This window comes from Pistacia vera, unplaced genomic scaffold (assembly GCF_008641045.1).
Source record: "Pistacia vera cultivar Batoury unplaced genomic scaffold, PisVer_v2 Contig234, whole genome shotgun sequence".
NCBI lineage: Eukaryota > Viridiplantae > Streptophyta > Magnoliopsida > Sapindales > Anacardiaceae > Pistacia > Pistacia vera.
In genome coordinates, this window is record NW_022196040.1 from 255,076 (window position 1) to 278,157 (window position 23,082).

General features: G+C 34.4%; 1 protein-coding gene across 1 annotated transcript; it reads right to left on the reverse strand.

The window, feature by feature from the left end:
• Nucleotides 1-10,406: 10,406 nt before the first annotated feature.
• Nucleotides 10,407-15,338, reverse strand: LOC116131519 (glutamate decarboxylase 1). The gene is made up of 7 exons (XM_031417163.1): nucleotides 15,189-15,338; nucleotides 14,887-15,091; nucleotides 12,352-12,552; nucleotides 12,061-12,275; nucleotides 11,725-11,978; nucleotides 11,550-11,602; nucleotides 10,407-11,136 (listed from the first exon to the last, which is right to left on the reverse strand). The coding sequence occupies exons 1-7, from the start codon at nucleotides 15,272-15,274 to the stop codon at nucleotides 10,639-10,641; spliced, it is 1,512 nt and encodes a 503-aa protein (XP_031273023.1). The 5' UTR covers nucleotides 15,275-15,338; the 3' UTR covers nucleotides 10,407-10,638.
• Between the last annotated feature and the right edge of the window lie 7,744 nt (nucleotides 15,339-23,082).

The following is a 23,082-nucleotide window of genomic DNA, read 5'->3' on the forward strand; positions in this document are numbered from 1 at the left end:
TTATTACTTGGAAGACATTTATTCTTCGTGATATGTGATAGAAACACAAATTAAAACAACAATATCTCAGATGTGCTACAAAGAATACCAAAACCTTGACAACTGTTCCGAAAAATAAATAGATAATTACACGATAACTTCTAAAGCATTTGTACCACTAGCATTTCATAACATCAATTCATAAATCAACGACAGTATTACTATGTACACTAAATACAACAAGATAATAAACAAAATTGTAATGAGAAAAAAACCAATTCCAACAGTAGATTTACCAAGAAAATAGTGTGCAGTGCGACTACCAGGACAACAAATAAACAACCTGACTTGAACAAACAAAATCGTAGTAAGAAAGACACCAATTTCAGTAGTAAACTTATCGAGAAAGTAATCTGCAGCACGACTACAAGAGAAACCAAAAAACAACCTAATCATAACAAATTATCAGCACAACCATCTAACAACAACCTCTTATAACAATAATAACAAATCTCAAAACTCCATAACAATAACATGCACTTTAATCAAAGTTAAAATCGATGACAAATTAATTAGACCAATGTAAAATAAAAAATGATATTGTCACTATAACTAAAGAAAATTTACTTTACTTATCTTAACTTCAGTCAACGAGAAAAAATGAACATGGAAAACGTGACAAACTGACTGGGACAAAATGCCTTTAAAGCCGAAACTGGCAGAGAAAACCCTAAATCCCAAAATTTACTTCAAGTAAAATACTGAATATTAAATCTGCATGTTTTCTTTAAGTATCAAGAACATTTTAAACGATAACGTTTTTCATCATTTACGAATTTTACAAAGCCAAAATGATAGTGCATAGTAAAACTTTAATATTACCACTTCAGGCGAACAATGTCACTATAACTTATCATCAAAGTATAAAAGAAGTGAAACTCAAAGATTCCTTCAAAATCTCACTATCAAACACTAAACCTGACAATAGAAATGAATTTCACAATAAAAATTACAAAATAAATAACATGAATTGAAATATATAAAATACTCAATTGCGTATTAGTTTGAAAGCACTTCATTTTGAAATAACATTAATGAACAACAAAAGATCAATTTGAAACAGTAGAAAGTGAAATTTTAACATATGTACATAATTATGCAGACAAATAATACTTTTCACATGGGAGAAGATCATCATGGAAGTATTACAATGTTGACGACCTAAAACAAAAGCATTAGGAGGATGACAACGTAAAACACAACAGATATGCTTATTCAACAACATATTATCTATATATTACATACAAGGAAAACAAAATGTTAAAATTATTGTAAAACCCACATCAAGGTACATAATTTTGATTTATGCCCTAATGCCCTTAGTTGGATTTCTTTGACGTTACCTTAGACAAATGTGAAGAAAATTCCTTAAAATTTTATTAGGGGTAAAATGGTTTTTTCACTCCTAATTAGATGGAAAAATGGGGACTGAAAGGAAGCAAAATAATGTGAAGAAGATAATAAAAATGAGGGTATTTTGGTAATTGACTAAAGGATATAGATGGAATTTCATAGAAAGTGTAAGGGCAAAATGGGAATACATGCATATATTATTAGATATAAGGTTTCATTAGAAGAAACCCTAACCATATTTCAGCCCTTGTACACGCCACCCTCACCCTTTTTTCTCTCAAATTTCTTCACCAAATTCCAAAGGAAAATCATAGGATTTGACTTAAATTTTTATAGCTTTTCAATCCTAAAACATCCAAAGGTAAGATTCTAGAACAAGGTGTATGATTAACCTTTAAAGTTTTAAATTCTTATGGTTTTTATATGATCTAGGTCCAAGAGGAAGAGGCTTTTAACAAAAGGAGGTGAAATCACATATTCAAGGTAAGTAAACCCAATTTTAGCCTTGATTTGAGCAAGCCTTGTGTAGAATGATTCTTGCATATTTGTATGTGTTTGTATGTGAGAATTGTTGGCTGTTTTTGATGTTGAATGATGTATAATTTCCAGCCATGAGAAGTAGTGCTTGAGTATGTGATGAATTGGTGGAGTTATGGAAGAATTAGTGATGGAATTTTGAAGTGTTGAGAATTGTTGAAAATGGCCAGGTTTGATGCTATAGTTAGTGAGTTTTTGCTCAAATTTTGGTGGATTTAGAGAGATGTGGAAGTGTAGCCAACTTAGTAGTTGCATGTGCATATGAATTGTTTGATGAAAATCCAAAGAGAAAATGCATGCATGAGTTGGCTAAACCCTATTGAAGAAAGGGTTGGAGAAAGGCAATAATTGAAGTAGAAAGATTATGTTGGGCTTAATCAAGTGTAAATGTTAGTATTCAAGAGTGCATATTGTTATGCCAAAATTTAGAATATCACTTGGTCATGTTAGTTCCATGAGAGAAATGGCCCTTAGTGCTTGGTTCTAGTTACTTGAACCTTTACTACTTCTTGAATAGCACATGAAAGTGTTAGAAAAGAATTGCATGTTAAAGTGTTACTTTGATATGGCATTTGTGATAGTAGACAATGGTGGAATATGTCATGGCATATCATTATGCCACAATGAGTTTTCAAGTTTGTGTATGTGAACTTGGAAAGAATATCAAAGAATGGGCTTGATCATGCAAATATTATGCATATGATTTATTTATATATAGCCTTGATTTGGTAAATAGTAGAAAATGGTAGAATATGTCATGACATATCATTATGCCATAATGAGTTTTCAAATTTGTGTATGTGAACTTGGAAAGAATATCAAAGAATGGGCTTGATCATGCATATATTATGCATATGATTTATTTATATATAGCCTTGATTTGGTAAATGAGAATATTAAAAGAAATGTTAGCAAAGAATGAGAAAAGAAAGAAAGAAAATGGCTTATAGATTCTTTTTAAGCTAACATGCAAATATGTATATTTTTTCATTTACTAAAGAATGCAAGTGTAGAATTTCCATAGCTTGGAAATTCATTTGGAAATGTATATAGTATCTCTTTCTATTCTCTTTCTACATCATGTTATGTTATAAGGTTGTTGCGATGGGGAACCTGTGAGTGACAGAGATGCAGAAAATTCTCACATGCATGTCGCCATCAGTGAACGGCCTCAGCATAGCAAAACAAAATTTTTACAGTCCGTCAGCAGTGCATGTGGATGAGGACTATACCTAGCAGAAAATACCTACATGCATGTCGCCATCAATAAGCGGCCTCAGCATAGCAGAACAAAATTAGTACAATCTATCAGCAGTGCATGTAGATGAGGACTGTACCCAGTATACACTCACATGGCCAGAGTTCCAAATCCATGCCTCAATCTAGTCCGATCGGCAAACCAGAAATAGAAACAGAAAAGAAAAGAAAGAGAAACAGAATAAGAAAGAGAAATAGAAAAGAAAAGAAAGAGATACAGCATAAGAGACAGAAAACAGAAAAGAAAAGAAAAATCTTTTCTCATAAAAGTTTATTATTCTGCATATGTATTATGCTATTGCTACTTGCATGATTTAGCATTTCTTATGTGCTCGACGATGTACAGTTTTATAAATTGTGTTTGCACATTGGTAAGTAGCAAATCAGAATATCAGAAAAGAATGCAGAATATCAAAAAAGAATGCAGCATATCAGAAAAATAAATTGAGAAAAGGAAAATCAGAATATGAATAACAGAGGAAAAACAGTAGTGCAGTTTGGTTTACTTACTAAGCAATTAGTGTTCACTCCGTTATTTTACTGTTTTACAGGTACTAGATGATTTATGGTCGGGTGGGACGTTAAGAAGCGGAGGAGTTTGGCGACACTGTCCAAGACTATCTTGTACTTATTAAAGTATATCGGTTATTTTGTGTATATATTTGTATGAATTAAAATTAAAACATTCTGATTTACATTACATACCTATATGTATATATGTTTACAAACGTTATTTAGTGGATTTTGTCATACATTTGTTAAAGAATTACTAGCTAGAGAGAATATTACATTTTTTGTATCAAAGCAACAGTTTTGGGAAATTGACAGTATGCCTCTCCTGCCGTGTTGACGTACCATAGCCGATCGTTGTAAGTTATTTCTTTTTCTCACTTGTATTAGCTGACTAATAGTATTGGTGCTATGTGTTTTAGATGAGACGGACGACTCGATTCGGTAATAAGAATGCATCGATTATGAGTGAGTCATCCAACCCATCAGGATCAACTCCCCCTGTCCTCGATGAAGCGAAGATTCATAACATCATTCAGCAGGTTTTGGCAGAGAGTTAGGGGAGACCTATATCGAAGAGAGTTGAGACACCAGTTGTAGTACCAACCACTAGAGATGAGAGAGAAATGCCGGTACCTCTGATAGAGAATCGTCTTGAGCCTATTTATGGGTTACCTAGTTAGCATTAGCCGTCAAAATTTAGAGGTACGACTGACCCAGTAGTGGCAGGAGAATGGATAAGATCTGTAGAGCGTACGACAACACTTTTTCCCATGATAGATTGGGAGAAGATCCGGTATACTAGTTTTTTGTTTAAGAGTGATTCCCGGATCTGGTGGGCTCTGATGAAGGATACTCATGATGTAGCCACTATGACCTAGAGAGATTTCAGACAACTTTTTGAGTCATAATTTAGGACAGCTGATAGAATTCATGAAAAGATACAGGAATTTATTAGCCTATGACAGGGGATCAGTTCAGTGAAAGAATACTCCATTAGATTTAATTCCTTGGCAAGGTTTGCACCAGATATAGTGAGCACACCAGAATTGAGGATGAACAAGTTTGTGCATAGGCTGAAACCAGAAATAGCTGGGGATGTAATGGTAGGTGCCCAGGCCTCTCAGACTTATAGTGAGGCTTTGGAGCAAGCTTTACGAGCTGAGGTAGTTGTAAATAAGTTAACTCCATTGACTTCATCAGTAGCAACACCCAGTATTCCACTTCCCGCCCCATAGAGAGACAGATTTGATTCTCGCAGCAATAGAGAAGGGAAGAATAAGAAAAGATTTTAGTCAAAGAAGAACAGGAAGGACAGGAAGAATAAATGGCCGAGGACTTTTGAGTTTCCCCAATGTCAAAAATGTGGGAAACATCATCCGGGAGAGTATCTCAAGAGTGTGTGTTTTAGATGCTGACAGCTCGAACATATGATGAAAGAACGAAAGGCCCCTCCTGCACCCATAGCATAGACATCCAAAGGTACTAATGCTTTGGTATTTACAGTTGCATAGAGTGAAGCCAAGACCAACCCATTTGTAGTTACTAGTTAGTTATTATTTCATTCAGTTCCCCTTTATGCATTAGTTGATTCTGGAGCCACACACTCATTCATTACACATGGGATTATAGATAGATTAGGTTTGAAACTTATTACCATAGATCAGCCCATTAAGATAGAATTGCCAGACGGTGATAGTGTGGTAACTCGGGAGATTTTCCACTCTAGGATATTTAACTTACAACTTACAGGTGCAAATCTCTAAACCAACAGTCAAACGCAAAGCAAGTTTTACATAGAAGATACATCTTCAAACAATGACACAAACTACCAATAATAACAACTACGGGCTTTTAATTTTAAAGATCTTTGTAGAAGCAGAAAATAAGCATGCTTCACTACTGCTTGGAACGCATTTGTTCTTCATGGAACATGATAGAAATAGAGGATTACAACTACTTATTGCATCTTGCAAACAAAATAACCAACAAGCAATGTATCAGAACGTTGTTGCTCTAATCACTATGCAAGATAGTAGAGGTGTAAAAATTCTAATGAAATTAGTGAAACTAACCAATCAATACCACAAACTAAAAAATTTTAGGGAAGTGTTCAAGTCCATGACTCCAACTGTGATAATTCTCATTAAAAAGAGAATATTTCGGATTTGCGACAAAGAGAATCAAAATCGTATACTTTGGAACAAATCAACGTCACCAGAAAATATCACATGTCCAAGATGTAATGTAGATTACCAAATAGTATGTATGAAATATAATTTATTGAGTTCTTTATATGATTTATTACACATGTAAAAATATCTCAATAAAAGTGTTATTTTCTATATACAATTTTATCATTGGATTGTCTACACATGCTTGAGAAACATTGATCTAAATATATTATAATGTAGATTAACAAAATCTATAAATAAACATCCCTATCGCACATCGAAAAAAACTTCAATTATATTACCAATCAAATTAAATCCCACGCTGAACGATAACATCCATTTGAAGCACGACTGTCAAACCATTATTGACTATCCAACCAATATATTATAATACCATCATGACATTTCTGACTTGAATACTTAACAAAATAATTATTACATTTGCTACCATTTCATATCCTCTTATGCAAAAACTTATTAACGTTTCTTCGATTAACATGTTTACTTATTCCTAGACATTCATTTGTTTTCCCAAAGAACCTTTGGTATTCTCAAAACCAGATTCAGATAACAATGCTGACTCCTATTAATAATAAACAGAACATTATCTAAGTAGTTGAAATACCAAAGAAAAAAAAATTGTTCACTACCTACACGCGAACTATATAAACCACAGATACCATATTGACAAAATAATTTCCATATACTTGCACCCAAAAAACAGCACCAAGACATCATGATTCCTTTCAAAAAAAAAAAAACAACCCATAGGTCTGTTACAATTACCATCAGAAATTCTACAACGAATCATTGTAAAAGCAACCGACAAAGATCAAACTGCTTTACAAGCAATACAGTTAACGTAAGTTTTACTAAAACTATCGTATTTCATTAATATATTGATTTCATTATTTTCTTGGTCATACAGAAAATGATATTATACAAAATGGTTAAATATAAAACTAATAACGATAAGATAGTACCTTTTTTTGCAGCAGTCTTATAACAATAATGGTTAACCATACAAATGACTCTGCCGAACCATGTGCATCTTTAGTTGTTAATAGTTTTCTAATACACAAAAAACAAAATGCATTTTAGGATCCATATTTAAGTGAGTCATATTTGGTACGCTTATTTATTCTTAATTGCTTAATCATAAGGTAATGTTATTATGATTCCCAACTATGGATTTTTTTTTTTTTTTTTAGCTATTACAAATGTTGTGCTTCAAAACCATTACTTACCGTACAATTTACAGGTGCAAATCTCTAAACAAACAAGCAAACATAAAATAAATATTACAAAGAATGGACATTACGAAACAATGACACAAACTACCAACAATAACAACAGCGGGACTTTCAATTCTGAAGACACTTGCAGAAGCATAAAATAAACAAGCTTTGCTACTGCTAGGAACACATTTTTTCTTCATCGAACATGATACATATATGGGATTAAGCAGTTTGCCAAAAATATAAGATGCAAGCAATATATCACACTGTCGTTGCTCTGCTTACTGTACATGACAACAAAGGTATGCAAATTCTAATGAAATCAGTAAAACTACCTAATCATTTCTACAAACTGAAATATTGCAGGGAGGAATTCAAGTCCCTGACTCCAACTGCAACAATTCTCATTAAAAGACAAATATTTGGGACATGCAACAACGAGAATCAAAATCGTATACACTGGGACAGATCAACGTCACCAGCAAATATCTCATGTCATAGATGTAACGTGGATTACCAAATAGTCTTCATGAAATTTAATTTTTAGTAACTTTCTTATGTAATTTCTTGCACATGTACAAATTTAAATGCTTTTTAGTTTAATCTTAAAATAGAAGTTAAAACTCACTCAATTATCAATGATTGATCCAAATATTTAAAACTTATAAAGAAAAATTCATCACAAAATTACAATGATCAGTAAAACGAAAACAATATTTAATAAAAATATTAAACACCAATGATTATGACAATTTCAAATAATTAAACATGTGCGACAAACAACAATCTAAATACTATTCCTATAACATATAAAAATAAATTTCATTCCATTATTCATTAGATTGAATTCTACGCCAAACCACAACATATGTTGGAAACCCGTCTACCGAACCATTGTTAACTATTTATTACACTCTCCTTTAATGCGCCACAAATAGTTTTGCCGCAAGTTGCCAAGACTTTTTCAATCAACATGTCTATCTGTTGTTAGATGTCTATTAATTTTCCCAGAGCAACTTTTATATTGTGTGATACAGTACCCCAGAAATTGTTCAAACATTATGTTAAAAAATTGAACATATACAACAAACATCAATCTAAATATATTATAATCTTAATTAAAAAAAAAAACTAGAAATAATTATTTCTGTTACACATTTAAAAAAACTTTTGTACCATTATTGATCAAACAAGATCAAAGTCGAACTATATGCATGTTGCATAACCATAATATCGAACCACAATTAAAAAATTAATAAATATATTGTGACATCAGCAAATCATCTCTGACTTTGATACTTGACAAAATAATTATTGTTCATCCTTTAAAAATGTATCAATAAGACTTTATTATTAGTAAATCACATTCTTTGTTCATTATAATCACTCAACATCTTGCCGAACCATTATTAACTACCTAACTAATATGCTACACACTTAACAAAATATTTATTACGCTTTTCTTTAATATTGAATAGATAGTCTACTAACTTTTCGTATTACCTTATCTAAATAATTATTAACACTTTTTCGATCGACACGTTTATTTTGTACCAGTTGTTTGTTCATATTCCACCTTTTCGTATCTTATTCTCCTATAAATATTGCTCTGACATCAATCACCCATTTAACTTTCTTAAGATATTATACACTTTAATTTTTCATTTCTTTTCCAAAACTTAATTCGAAAATGGTTGACAAAACATCACAACCAAAAGAATCTGCAACGAATACCAACAACGACCTCAACAACAATAATTCTCCATTGAGGCAACTAGAAGGTATAAATGCTCCACATCTTTTGTATCCTAACAATGATACATATTTGCGGGAATATAAAAACCATTAAAAAAAAAAAATTTTGATATGTTGAGAGTTCATCTGATAATTATATTTATCCATTCATGTTACCGTTTCTATATATTTATAAAATTTGATTGTATATTGTTTCTGCAATTGGTTTAGACCTTTTTCAGGGAATGCCAAAATTGAGGGAGATTTTCAAAAAAGTTGAGAGCAATCTGGATGATCTACATACTACAAGAGACAAATTCGGAGAAGTCATTGACCAGATATTACAAATCATAGAATCTGCCATGGATATTATTTATAACCTAAACAAAAGAGAGTATGCATATGCACTAGAAGAACTGAACAACTATAAGAAAAATAGAAAATAAAGTCTATATCATCCAAACCCACCTCACTGTATGAAAAAGCGAAGTACTTATTCCTTTTATAATAAAAGTGTTATTCTCTATATTCAATTTTATTTTGATTTTGTTGTTGCTCATTAATTGATTAAAAATTGTTCTCCATCATAACATGTTAGTTTTAATTTAATTCTTCCATCTTCACACATTAGATGAGTACTAACAATAATTACATAAAGACATTACATAGACATTCCAAAAATCTAACCATTTTCAAGAAAAACGTATAAAGATGGAAGTTAGTCTGTTTTTCAAACCTTGGCTGGAAAGAATCCTATACTGTGAGAAAAAAAAATTACTACTTAATATCAAACCTGAAAATGAACTCAATATAAATTTTAAGTTTAAATAATTGATCTTCATAATATTAATTGATATTAATAATTATAAAGGTACAATTATTAATTTTATGTTTACGCAACACTGTACATATATAGAAGTTACATTTACTTTAAAACTTGTATAATCTAACAATTATCATCTCTTAATTATAATAAATTTGTTTACAACCTATTCCAAAAATATTAAATAAACATACTCGCGCAACTCGCGAGCCCCATATCTAGTAAAAAAATAAAATTATATAATATTTAATAAAGATATATGTGTCAAAACACTAGTTTTAAGATATTTATGGTATATAAAAATAAATAATTCAACACATATAATCAAACATTGAAAATAAAAAACAAATATATCTATTAAACTTGTTATTAAGATTGATTTAAATCTCAGATAAAAAAAACAAAAAAAACAAACAAACAAACGTGATTTTAATTTGCATATGTAACATCACTCATTTTTAAACACCAGAAAAGGCATGTAATGAATTTCAATATGAGTGAATTGTACTGTTATTTTATACTGTCTTGTAATAGGTCAATAAAATTTATTAATGATTTTTTTATGTATTAAAAAAAAATCTAGTTTCTTGTTATTATAATTTAATTTGAGTTACAATTTTCTTTTAGCTTTTTCACCTTTTATCAAAACTGTTTCAGAATTAAAAATAAATAAAATAAACTTCACATTTTGAAATTACAGAACGAAAATTAACAATCAAAATATTTTGGCACACAAAAATATAGCATTTTCTGACTCACAACCAATAAAATTATTGGTGCATAACATTATCTTCTACCAATTACAACAAATAATTTAAAAGACAATTCTCAACAAACTGAAAGCATATAGGAATCTCTTATAATTTATATCCATCCATCGATAAGCCGCACACACATTCAAATATTTTAGAGAAATTACAAAATAGAATATAAGATAATTGGATTCCATTCAGTTCCTTTGAAGCTCTGGCTCTTAACAAACGCCATTCGTCTTCTTCTTGTCCGAGACATACTTCCTCCAAAACGTGGTAATCTCCCTCTGCCTCTCAACATCACTTTTCTTGTGAGCCAAAGTTTCAGCAGCAACGTTTCCATTAGTGTCTTCATCAGCGGCTGCTGCAATCTTGGCCTTGACCCTGGCCGGTAGAGTGTCAAGCTCGTGCAGAACTTTCTCGATGTCTATAACTAGACGCTCAGCCAGTGTGCGAGAGAAGTCTTCTCTTATGACTACACGGAGCACTGTGACATGCTGTGCATCTGGGGGCATTGTGTACGCAGGCACTATCCATCCGAACCGCCTTAACGTCTCTGACACCTCAAATTCATTGTGGGAGCTGTTGTCTTTAAGGGAGAATGCAACTAGAGGGACCCCATTGTCTTTTGAAACTATGTTGAATCGCCCTGTTTTCTCCAGTCCCTCTTTCAGTATTATCATGTTTTCACGACAATTTTCCATGATGTTCCTGTAACCCTGTTATTAAACATATATTATATAATAACGTTTGAGTTATTTAAGGATTCAACATCATCAACTGATTTCAGGAAACATAAATATGGGAAAGTTGTCAGGTGTAGTCGTCATGAAGTTTTCAACGCGTGTATCAAAGGTCAACGACCAGTCGGTGGCTTTTAATTTTGCATTTTGTGAAGATAGTGACTAGTCGCTCACCTTTAATCACATATTGAAAACTTTATGACTTTGCACTAGAGATTGAGACGGTTTAAAGTTTTTAATGTGTGAACGAAATATGAGTGCCCATTTACTGATTTTTATTTTTGGGATTTATGAAATTAGCAATATTGGGTGATCACTTCTAATATTAAAAATTTCAAGATATATATATTTGAAATTCTATTTATTTGAACATATATGTATCCTCTTACCTCGTAACCCAATCGGATGAGTTGGTAGTACTGAGCAATTACTTGACTGGAACCTGCGTGCATTAAAAATTAAATCAGCCAAGAAGGTATATATAGATAGTAGCTATTCTGTCTAGTATTAATGAAACATTGACAAAGAGACATTCATAGATTAATATTTAAAGTGAATTATGACCTTTAGAGAAGTTAAGAGTGAAGGTGGGTTGATCGGCTCCAAGATAATTGATATGGAAGATAAGTTCTTCAGGCAAGTCCTCTTTGTTCCTCCAAATGACCCATCCAATCCCAGCATATACAAGTCCATATTTATGCCCACTCACATTAATGCTCTTCACCAAAGGCAACCGGAAATCCCACTCAAGCTCCGGGTAAAGGAATGGAGCAATAAACCCACCGCTTGCAGCATCAACATGGATTGGAGTGTCCCATCTACAAAAACAATATACAAATTAGTTTGTAAAATTAGGTAATGAATAAATTGTAAACTGGCATATTAATAATAAATAATTACCCAGTTTGTTTGTTCTTCTCAGTCAAGAGATCATTCAAAAGCTTAACATCTTCAAATTCTCCATTGAGAGTGGAACCAAGAATAGCAGCAACACAAATAGTGTTCTCGTCTACCATTTCAACTGCTTTTTGAGGGTCCATTACATAGTATCCATCTCTTAGCTTCACCTCCTTCAGCTCCACCTCAAAGTACCTTGCAAATTTCTCCCAGCACACCTAATGAAAGAGATATTTTATGTTATAATTAATTAATGAATAATGATAATTCATAAATGGGATGATGAGTAATTACCTGAACATTGGCGCCTGTGACAATATTGGGCTTATCGTAAGGTTTGCCCTCAGCTTTCCTCTTGTTCTGCCACTTCCTCTTGAAAGCTAAGCCAGCCAACATAATGGCCTCAGAGGATCCCACTGTCCCAACTCCAACGGCCGTCTCTGAATCTCCAAGTGGTGCATTAAAAAGATGTGCTATCATGTTCACGCACCGATTCTGTTTCCATTCATCACCACCATATATATATATATCATATATCAAATATTATTCATCTTAGTTTGGAACATGAAACAATAGATTTGATAAATCAAATTCAGAGTTTGTAATTTCATTCTAAATAAGATTATGTCACAAAGCACCATGGCCATTGGCCTATTGAGATATCTCCAACACTAACAATTCTTTGTATCTTGGATCCAGGCATTGCTCATCTGTATTATATTTATTTGGGGAATAATATTTTAAAAACCTAAGACGTGTATGTGTATAATCATTTTTTTTACACAGCCAATTAATTGTCCAAATTTGAGTATTAATAATAGAAAAATATCATATGTCAACTTAATTGTAACATAAAACATTCAGCAAGTAAAAAATTAAATACATATATTATACATACAATTCTTCATTGCAATATAAATTAAGAATGTGAATTTCATGACAACGACACTAAAGAATTTTCAATAATTATTAAGAAAGATTTATATAACTGTGTAATTAAAGATGTTGGTTATTAATATAAGAAAAATATTAAATGTAAAAATGGTAATAAATATGCATAAATCTTGTAATATAAAAAATTGAAACATAAAATATTTAAGTTGAAAATAAGAATAGAAATTTTAGTTTACATTGAAACAAATAAAAAAGATAAAGCATTTTCAAAAGTAACGACACATGTTATGAGAATAGAAATGGAATTATGGAAAGATGTGAAAATAAGACATTGCCCCCATTATTTCAATGCTATTGGGCCCCTGGATGTGAGTGAGTAGTGAATTCCGTTGAATGCAATTCAAATCGCTTTCCTATCGGATCCAACACGGCGCCGCTAATGGCGGGCCTTACTGATTAGAAGATGGCAATCACCTAACATCTACTTTAGTGGTCCAGCTTGTCAAATTTCACTTTTTAAGCAAGGAATAACTAATACTATTTCCAGAAAATTTAACAAATCTAAAATTAAAATCATGACCCCACGCCTGAAAGATATTTTTTAATTAAATTTCCAAAAATATCACTGAGAGAGTAACAACCGTTAGATCAGGAAACCATGTTCGGTTGGGCCATGATCCACCAATATCACTCCACCTGAAAATTGTTAGTCCGTTTTGAAAAATAATAACAAACTATTACATCACGAAAATTAACAGATGAAGTCTTTACGGTCTTACCGAAGATTTATAATTATAGATTATGATATATTTATTTGGTTAAGTAGAATTAATATTTAATTCAAAATTTTATACTCATAGACATAATAAAAGTATTTTATTTATTGTTATTTTATTTGGAAACTATGTTCAGTCAAATGGGTAATAATACTAACTACTAAGAATTAGTTTTTACTAATTTTACTCCTTTTCTTTTATCAAATTAATGTTTGTTATTATTTATTTAAAACTATTTGTTTATTTTTAACTCAATTTTTAATTAAGATTTTAAAATAAAAACAACGTATTAGATTTTAAGTTTTGATCCTAAAAACTTGGGACCAGTGGGTTGGTTCATGCATGAACACTATACATATTAAATAAATAAATCTACCGACTATTTGTCTGCAACGTGAATGCCGTCAATTCTTATTATAAATCTACCATTTTTCATTTTTTTTAAGTTTTGTGAAATAAACGTTTCTCTCTTATCCTTCTCCAGAAAAAACAACTGGGTTGAACCTCATAATTTAAAGTTAAATTGAGAAGAAGGCCAAAGCAGAAATGGCACCAGTAAAGGGCGTTTATTTTTGTTTTGTCGTTTAGCCAAAAGTAGATTGCATTCATGTGATGCCGGTCCATTGCCATTTCTTGTTGCTTTTCCCCGCGTTACGCGTAACGCGTAACGCTCTTTTTTTTTTTTTTTTTTTTTTTTTTTTGAACTTTAAATCATATATACGCTTCCAATCTATTTGTCGGATTATCCACTGCTCGCACAGCCATTGAATGCTAGATCCAACTTCCACAACTTATAAATAAATAATAAAATCTATAAATTCAGAATTTAATCACAAAATCTATCTGTTAATCATCTAATATAAATCCCTTTTTTTTATAGGGATAAAAGTTATTTAAAAAAAAAAAAAAAAAAAAAAGCCAAATCTAGAATTTTAATGTGTTTATACTCAATAGAGTAACGATTCTTTTTGGCATTACAAAATGCTTCTATTTTAGGTTCTTTTTAAGAACAATTTTGAAGTCAGAAAACTATTTAAAATGCTTCTTTAAAAAAAAAAATGGATCGAGTGTTATCAATATAATTGATTTGATGCTAATATTTGCATTATGATGATGAAGAAACTAAAATTAAATAAAATAATAATAAATAAAAACTTGCCTGTAACTCAGTGGTGACGGGGTACTCATCCATGTCAACGTAGTTCTTGTTAATGGCAGCCATGATGAGCTTATCGCACTCTGGTTCCATCCATGTCGTCACAAATGAAGCCAGGTTCAGCCTAGGATTTCCATCCAACATTAGCTCATCGTTTATGATCTGATACGCTGCTTCCTTCGGGATCGAGTTCTCCGGCATCTGGAACCTGCAACAACAACAATAACATCTATCGTTTTAGTAATTTTCTTATTTAAATAAAACATCGGACTCTAACTTTAATAAGTTGAAATTAAATATAGGACCTGGGAAGTGAGGCTCGAACATATCGAGAGGCGAAGGTGGAGTGGATGGATACATCAGACTCGGAAGCAGTTTTGGAGAGAACCATTTTTGTGATCAATCGAAAAACCGAAGAGACTTTCACAGAAAGCAAGATGAGACTTATTTGTTAATCCCACGACCTTTGTTTATATAATGAAGCAAAGGGAATAGTGGTCCTAATTAATACGTGTCTTTCATGGGTTGGTTCATCTGCTTCTGTTATCTGTCAAGTTTTTAATTGTTCAATGCAAGTTGTCCAGTCACCGAATTGTATAGGAAACTTTTTATTTATTTATAAATATTTTATGGTGCCAACTTGAAAGTTAAATCGATGAAGAATATCTCCAATATCTTGATATTAATAATGATTTAGTGGAGTAAATTTGTGTTAAATAGTATTTATTTATTTTATTCTTTCTATAATTAATAAATTAGAAATTAGCACATTTAAAACAATTTAAGATCATTTTCCATGAAAACTATTTTAGTGGTTAGTTAGTAATATTATAGTTTAGCCTAATGTAATTGAACTACATATACTATTATATATTTTAAAGAAAACTCCAATAAAATATTACCTAAATCCTATCTTTCTTAAAAATAAATTTATTTCCAATTTTAGAAATTGATATGAATATGCTATGACACTTTTCTAAAGTATATATATCATAGGAAGATTAAACGATGTATTTATACCTACTGTTAAATAATTTAAATTAAGGTAAATAATTTAATGGATAACACCTACTGTTAACTATTCTGGGCCATCAATTACCTAATTTATGTTAATAATAAAGCATTGGCCCACAGTTTACAGAGAAAAACTTGCTATTTATTATTTAATCCAAAAGTCAGTGATAACAGGTCAGCACTGGCGGTGATGGCGCTTCTTGACTTTTCGAAGGCATTTCTCTACTGCTCTTTTTAACTACTCAGACTCCATTTCAAATTTACAATATACTATTCGCTACCACTTTTTTAATTTTTGTTAGACCTTATTCTTAAATATAATTTTATTATTTTCTCTTAAGCTATTTAAACAAATTTCATCCATGTTCAAAATAATGCTTGTATATTTTTAATTTTTTTTTTATTTGTGTATAGATTAAATAAAATGGATATTATTACTTCTACCTACAAAAATTTATTAAAGAAATTCAATAAATATAGCAATCAATTTTCTTGAGAAAGTTCAACACGTTGAAGGTTCACGTAGCGCGTTTGATCCGCATGACTTGTTCTTCTTCTAATTCATAACAGACGAAAAGAGAAAAGTTAAGGCAATTCGGTGGAATATGGAAGAACACGACTTTTGAAATTCAAGGAAATTTTACATAAAGCATCTTTAATCACACAACAAAACAAAGACTCTGCAAGTGAAAGCATTTTTTCAAAAACAAGAGTTTATACGCCATTCAGTTATAATTATTTCTAGAGCAATACTGGGATGTTGAAACTTGAACGTGGTATGAATAGTAACCATTAAATATTTTCTTCAGTTATTGACCGTTAAGAAGATTCAATGATCAACCATAGCTTCTCCAGTTCTTCTATCCTTTAATTCCTACCTAACTTTCTTCATCATTCTTAATTCTTTCACGCTTAGAAAGTCAAAATTAACTTACATTTCTATTTAAAACAAAGTATTTACTATGATATATAAATATATTAATCTGATAATTGATTATATAATATATGATACTATATTTCATTTGTTTACATCTAGAAATCAATTATCATATTGTTAATAAAAAAATCCTAACATAAAAGTAGAGTATTAATAACACAAAAAGAAAATGACAAAGACTCACCAATTATGTTTCCAAAGATGACACGAACGAATTGCACAGGCACACCTCTCTGTAAAGGACATATGAATGTTTATTTTTCTAATTAAAATATTTAAAAAAGAAAAAGAAAAGAAATAGTTGTTATAGCCAATTATATAACTTGATTTCCAGCACGTTTTAATGTAATAAGAGAAGAAAAAAAAAAACACTTTCTGTTTTTTAAAGTTTATAGAATAATGCATGGGAATAGTAGCGCAATAGTGGTAGCCACGCTGTGACGTTTCACATGTTATTATTCGAGTTTTTGGATGGTTGTGATATAAAATTAATGCGATTTTGATTCTGTTGTCCACATTTCTGAAATTTAGGCCTAAAAAATTGGTATAAATTGGTTTCTTCGAGGTTCAAGGCGTCAAGCTGATCATCTCAGACCAGGTGGTGTCTCTTGACTGAAGTTCACAGTACAAGGAATTAAACAATTTAAAACTTGTCTGATATAGACTATTATTATATTTTAGAAAGAGGTTATATCCTAGCCTTGTTTGAAGGTCAAAAGAATCCGATTCTAGGAATAAGAGTGCAAAATTTGAACACGTTTGAAGTAGATTAATATATTATCTCGTCTTCATTATATGCATTTTAATTATTGAATATTTAAATTTATAATATCAAATAATGATCTAAATAATTAAACTGATTATCTAATTAAGAATTTTAATATTTATTTAAATATGTAAGTAACTTGACCACCACATATGTTCAAATTGTTAACAAGCTTTTACAAACTCATAAAATCTCTAAGTTATAGGAGGAAGGTCTGAAAAGTGTAGCTAAATCTAGGGGTCAGTTTTAGAAACAGTGTAAAAAATAAAACATCCTAATGAAAGTTTTTATATATATATATATATATTTGTAGGCTTTTTTTTTTTTTTTTTTTTTTTTTTTTTTTTTTTTTTTTTTAAATTTTAGGAACCTTTAGTTAGTTTCACTATTTCATGGAGACACTGTTACTCTGAAAATCGTTGGAGCATTTTAGACTTAACTACCTCTCACGAGGCGAATGAAACTAATCTAAATGAAAATTTGATAAAGACCTTACAAAACCCATCTATATAGAGCTAAGAGTGCGAAAAGTGTAAAATTTAAGTGCATTTGAGTACGTCTTGGAGGGATTTTAGAGGCTTTTTTATTTTTTGAATGGCTATTCATATAAATTAAGCTAACCTATTCTTTAATTTTCATTTTATATATCTCCAAGTACTGCAATTTTACCCTCTTTTGAACTAGGAAAGGGGTTTAATATATGTTATGCCTAAAGAATGCAGGGCTGACGTAAGGTCCAGTCAGCGTGCAAAAGTCAGAGCATGGGTATACCCGCAGCCGAGTCACGTGAGGAAAGGAGCAGCATGCTTTTGTCAGAATAGTGCGTGCGTGCCAGTCCAGCCAGAAGTTGTGGTGATCCCACGTGTCCAATCCCTACTCCAAATCGCGTAAATCACTCTAGAAGGTGGGCAATGTGACATAAAGAAGGATTTGCACGAATAATCCCACCAACTCACAGATTCAGTAATGATAACCTTAATTCATCCCACTATAAATTGAGAGCTCCTCTCTCATTTAAGGGATCAGCTATTCTCTCTCAAGAATATATAGTATTCATTCTCTTGTACTATCATTTGTAAGTCAGTCCGCTAATGCGACCTGACCTCTATCATTAATACAAACATCAGTGGACATAGGACGTGCTTTCTTAGCATCCGAACCACTTTAAAAGTTGTTCCCATTGCATTTATTCTCATTTTTCGTGTATTCACGTGTTTCTTCTAAGCCAGCTCAGCATTTCACACGTGCGTTTAGTTGGTGTCAAAATCATGCATCAACAGTTTGACGCTAGAAGGAAGGCCTGATTTAGTGTTCATCCTTCATCAGGAGAATCTCTAACTTATTGGTCCTACAACAGCAAATGGCCCGCCAACCTGAGCTTGAGCGAACCAACTAGGGTGCTGAGGGGATACCCCAAGTCCAGGAGGACACCTCTTCCGAAATACCTTCGGTTCCGCAAAATGCCGTAGGGGATATCTCATCAAGTTCACAACTTGACCCTGTTATTAGAAGCTACCTGGAGAGGTTTGACAATACTCTCCAAACGGTCAACCGAAGGTTGGACCATTTGGACCAAGGCGTGCCAACCAAATTAGCTGGGGCGGTGCAACCGCCAAAAACGCCTGTAGGTCACGCGAAAGCACCGCAAAGGGAGATAGTCCATGCTGCGAGCACTACAACGCGTCGACAAAAAGGTAAGCAAGTGGCAAAAAACAAGCCTACGGGCTCCAAAGGGCCAGCAAACATCGACCGCGTCCTGAGCAGAATACGAGTGGTGTTAAGACTCGGTGAAAGGATGCAACTCGAGCTGTCCCATCTCACGTTGTAGGTACACCCCCATAAAAGTGTTGGGCCGGGCGATTCTTATCACCGCCAGCAAAACGATCCTGATCATCATCGTGCAGGAGGTTCCCACACTTTGCGGGGCGGTTCATACCACCGCGAAGGTCATGAAAATACCCCGCATCATTCATCGCCATCACACACCTCTAGCCAACGTGTGTCGAGAGCGCTCGGGGCTGTCGGCCGAGGCTAAGAGGAATCCGACCTCCGGACTTTCCTCAACCGTAATCGCGAGGGTCGAACTCGCATGGGTGAAAGCAATCCCCAAGTGGCTCTATTACCACAAATTGAAGAACTGCAGTGAGCTCTAGACCGACTAAGAGCTTAGCAAAATGAGTATGGGTAGGTCGCGTCTGCGTCCCCCTTCTCTCCCGAAGTGTTAGCCGCTCTGCTCCCATCAAGATTCAGGATGCCCGACATGCCGGTGTTTGATAGAAATTCTGATCCGCAGGATCATTTATATGAATTCAACGACCTGATGGAGCTTCACCAGGTCTCAGATTTAGCAAAATGTCGTTGTTTGGCAGTGACTCTAACCTCTCATGTCAAGCGGTGGTTCAGGTCACTCCCAGTGGGATCCATCAGTTCGTGGCCTCAGATGAGCGCAACATTCCTAAGGCACTTCCAAGCGAATCGAAAGTTCTCAATGCCTTTGAGCTACCTCAACAATATAAGGCAAGAAATGGATGAATCCCTCCAGTCTTACATCGACCGTTTCCATAGAGAACTCAACAAAGTAGCTCATACTCCCGAAGAGTCTGTTCGGACTCTCATCATAGCAGGAGTTCGTCCACAAACCGACTTGTGGAAAGAGCTACAGGCTGAGGACGATGTCTCCCTCACTCAATTCTATAATCTTGCGGAGAAGTACCTCCAGATTGAAAATTCAGTGGCGGCGCTCCACCGCCACAACCCTGGCGTTTCAGGCAGTTCGTCTGGTTGGGGGGAAAATAGGAGAATTGATCACAAATGGGCTACTGACGATCAGCAAAAAGGAAAGAAACCTCGCTACGAGCCCAAAAAGTCTTATGCTCCTGTCCCTCGTCGCGACCGAGATCAATATACACCTTTGAATGCATTTGTGTCGGTAATTCTTGACAAATCAGAAGAAGCCAACCTGCTCAGAGAGCCTGAGCCCATGAAAACTCCCACGTCAGCCAGAAATAGTAAAAAGTAATGTTGCTTTCATCGGGACAACAGGCATCACACCGATGAGTGTTGAGCTCTCAAACAGGCAATCGAAGAACTCATCAAGAAGGGGCATTTCAAGGAATATATTGACAACTCTACTCTCGCGCAAGAGAAAAGTCAAGGGGAACAAGGAAAGAAGCGTCATGATCGCAAAGGCATATGCAGTGTCAACATGATCTTTGGAGGGCCGCACCTCGCTGGGAACATGCGAGGTGCCTAGGAAAGATATGCTTGCGCAGCTTATCACGACCCTATTAGTGTGATGAGCACGACGCAGCGACCACAAAAGGTTCGCAGGGAGGAGGAAATTACCTTCTCTGAATGCAGCCCATTTGCATCATCCCCACGACGACGCTTTTGTGATCACGCCCGTCATAGGGCGCCATAAAGTCCACAGAATGTTGGTGGATAACGAAAGCGTTGTGAACATCCTATTCCAGACTGCTTTCGAAAGAATGAACTTGGACGAGGCCGACCTGAAGCCCGCCTCGATCCCCCTATATGGTTTTACACAGGACCAACTGATCCCTAAAAGAACGATCTTACTTCCAGTCACGCTGGGTGACTTTGACGAAGTGACCAAGGTTACTGAATTCTTGGTAGTGGATTGCCCATCTGCTTTTAATGGAATCCTGGGGCAACCTCTACTGAGAAACTTCAAGGCAGTCACTTCAATATACCATTTGAAGATGAAGTTCCCCACCCCAACGGGGATAGGGGAAGTTAGCGGATCTCAAAGCGCATCTCGTGACTGTTACATAAAAGCAGTGCAGATGGCGTGCAAAATGAATGGCATCTCGCGTGGCATTCCTCGACAGGCTATGGCGATCAACCGGATCGAGCTGCAGCCTGGTCCAGCCGAGGATAATATGGATCATCGAATTCAGGAAAGTCTTTCTAGTGGGCCAGTTGAAGATCTGTCTGAAGTGTCGGTTGACCTAAGCGAACCGATCCCAGTGATAAGGATTGGGAGCAATCTTAACCCCCAGCTCGCCTCCGAGCTGATCAGCTTTCTCAAAGAAAATATCGATGTGTTCTCCTGGTCGCACGCAGATATGGTCAAGATCAGCCCAGATATCATCTGCCATGCGTTGGACATCGACAGCGAAGCCAAGCCAGTTCACCAAAAAAGAAGAGCAATGGATCCGGAGCGATACGCCGCCTTAAAGCTAGAAGTGGATAACCTCCTTTGAAACAGGTCCATCCGAGAAGCACTCTACCCGACCTGGGTTGCCAACCCTGTTCTGGTAAAGAAGCCCAATGGCAAATGGCGAACATGTGTCGACTTCTCCGACCTCAACGAAGCATGCCCAAAAGATAGCTTTCACCTACCCAAAATCGACCAACTCGTAAATGCCACCTCGAGGTACGAGCTGCTAAGTTTTATGGATGCATACTCGAGATATAATCAAATTCTGATGTACACGTCGGATGAAGAGCATACATCCTTTATTACAGATTGGGGACTGCACTACTATAAGGTTATACCCTTCGGCCTTAAGAAAGTTGGCACGACTTACCAGCGGTTGGTTAACCGGATGTTCTCCGAACAGATCGGTAAGTCAATAGAGGCTTATGTAGATGACATGCTAGTCAAATCCCATGTCGCTTCAGATCACATAGCGCATCTCGCTGAGATGTTTGATATCCTTCGACTATACAGAATGAAGCTGAATCCCTTGAAGTGCTCGTTCGGAGTATCCTCGGGAAAATTCCTAGGATACATGGCTAACCAACGGGGAATAGAGATCAACCTCGAGAAAATTCAAGCTCTTCTCGTTATGGAAAGCCCGACCAGCAAAAAACAAGTCATGAGCCTTAATGAGCGAATAGCGGCGCTAAGTCGCTTCATATCGAGGTTAACAGATCATTGTCTGCCATTCCTCAATGTTCTGAAGGCCAATAAAAAATTCGAGTGGATTCCCGAGTGCGAACAGGCATTCCAAAGTATTAAAGAACACCTTGGGAAGCCACATCTCCTGTCAAAGCCTCTCCTGCAAGAGATCCTCCTCCTGTACCTATTCGTCTCTCAGTTCGCGGTCAATGTAGCCTTAGTTCGGGAAGAGGAAAAGGTCCAATGGCTATTATACTACACAAGCAAGTGTCGGTTGGATGCCGAGATGCAGTATCCGAAAATGGAACGATTAGCCTATGCCCTGTTGATTGCTTCCAAAAAGCTGCGACCTTACTTCCACGCCCATACAATCCATGTAATGACTAATTACCTGCTCAGGCAGGTCCTCCAGAAGTCAGAGGCATCAGGTAAATTGCTTAAATGGGCCATGGAATTGAGTCAGTTCGATCTGAAGTACAAACCAAGATCGACTATCAAAGGGTAGGCTATTGTAGACTTCATATCAGAATTTTCATATCTTTCAAGTGAGTCGGAGCAACAGCCCAGCGAAGCAATTCAGGAAATTGCTCAGAATCTATCGACCTGGAGCCTCTA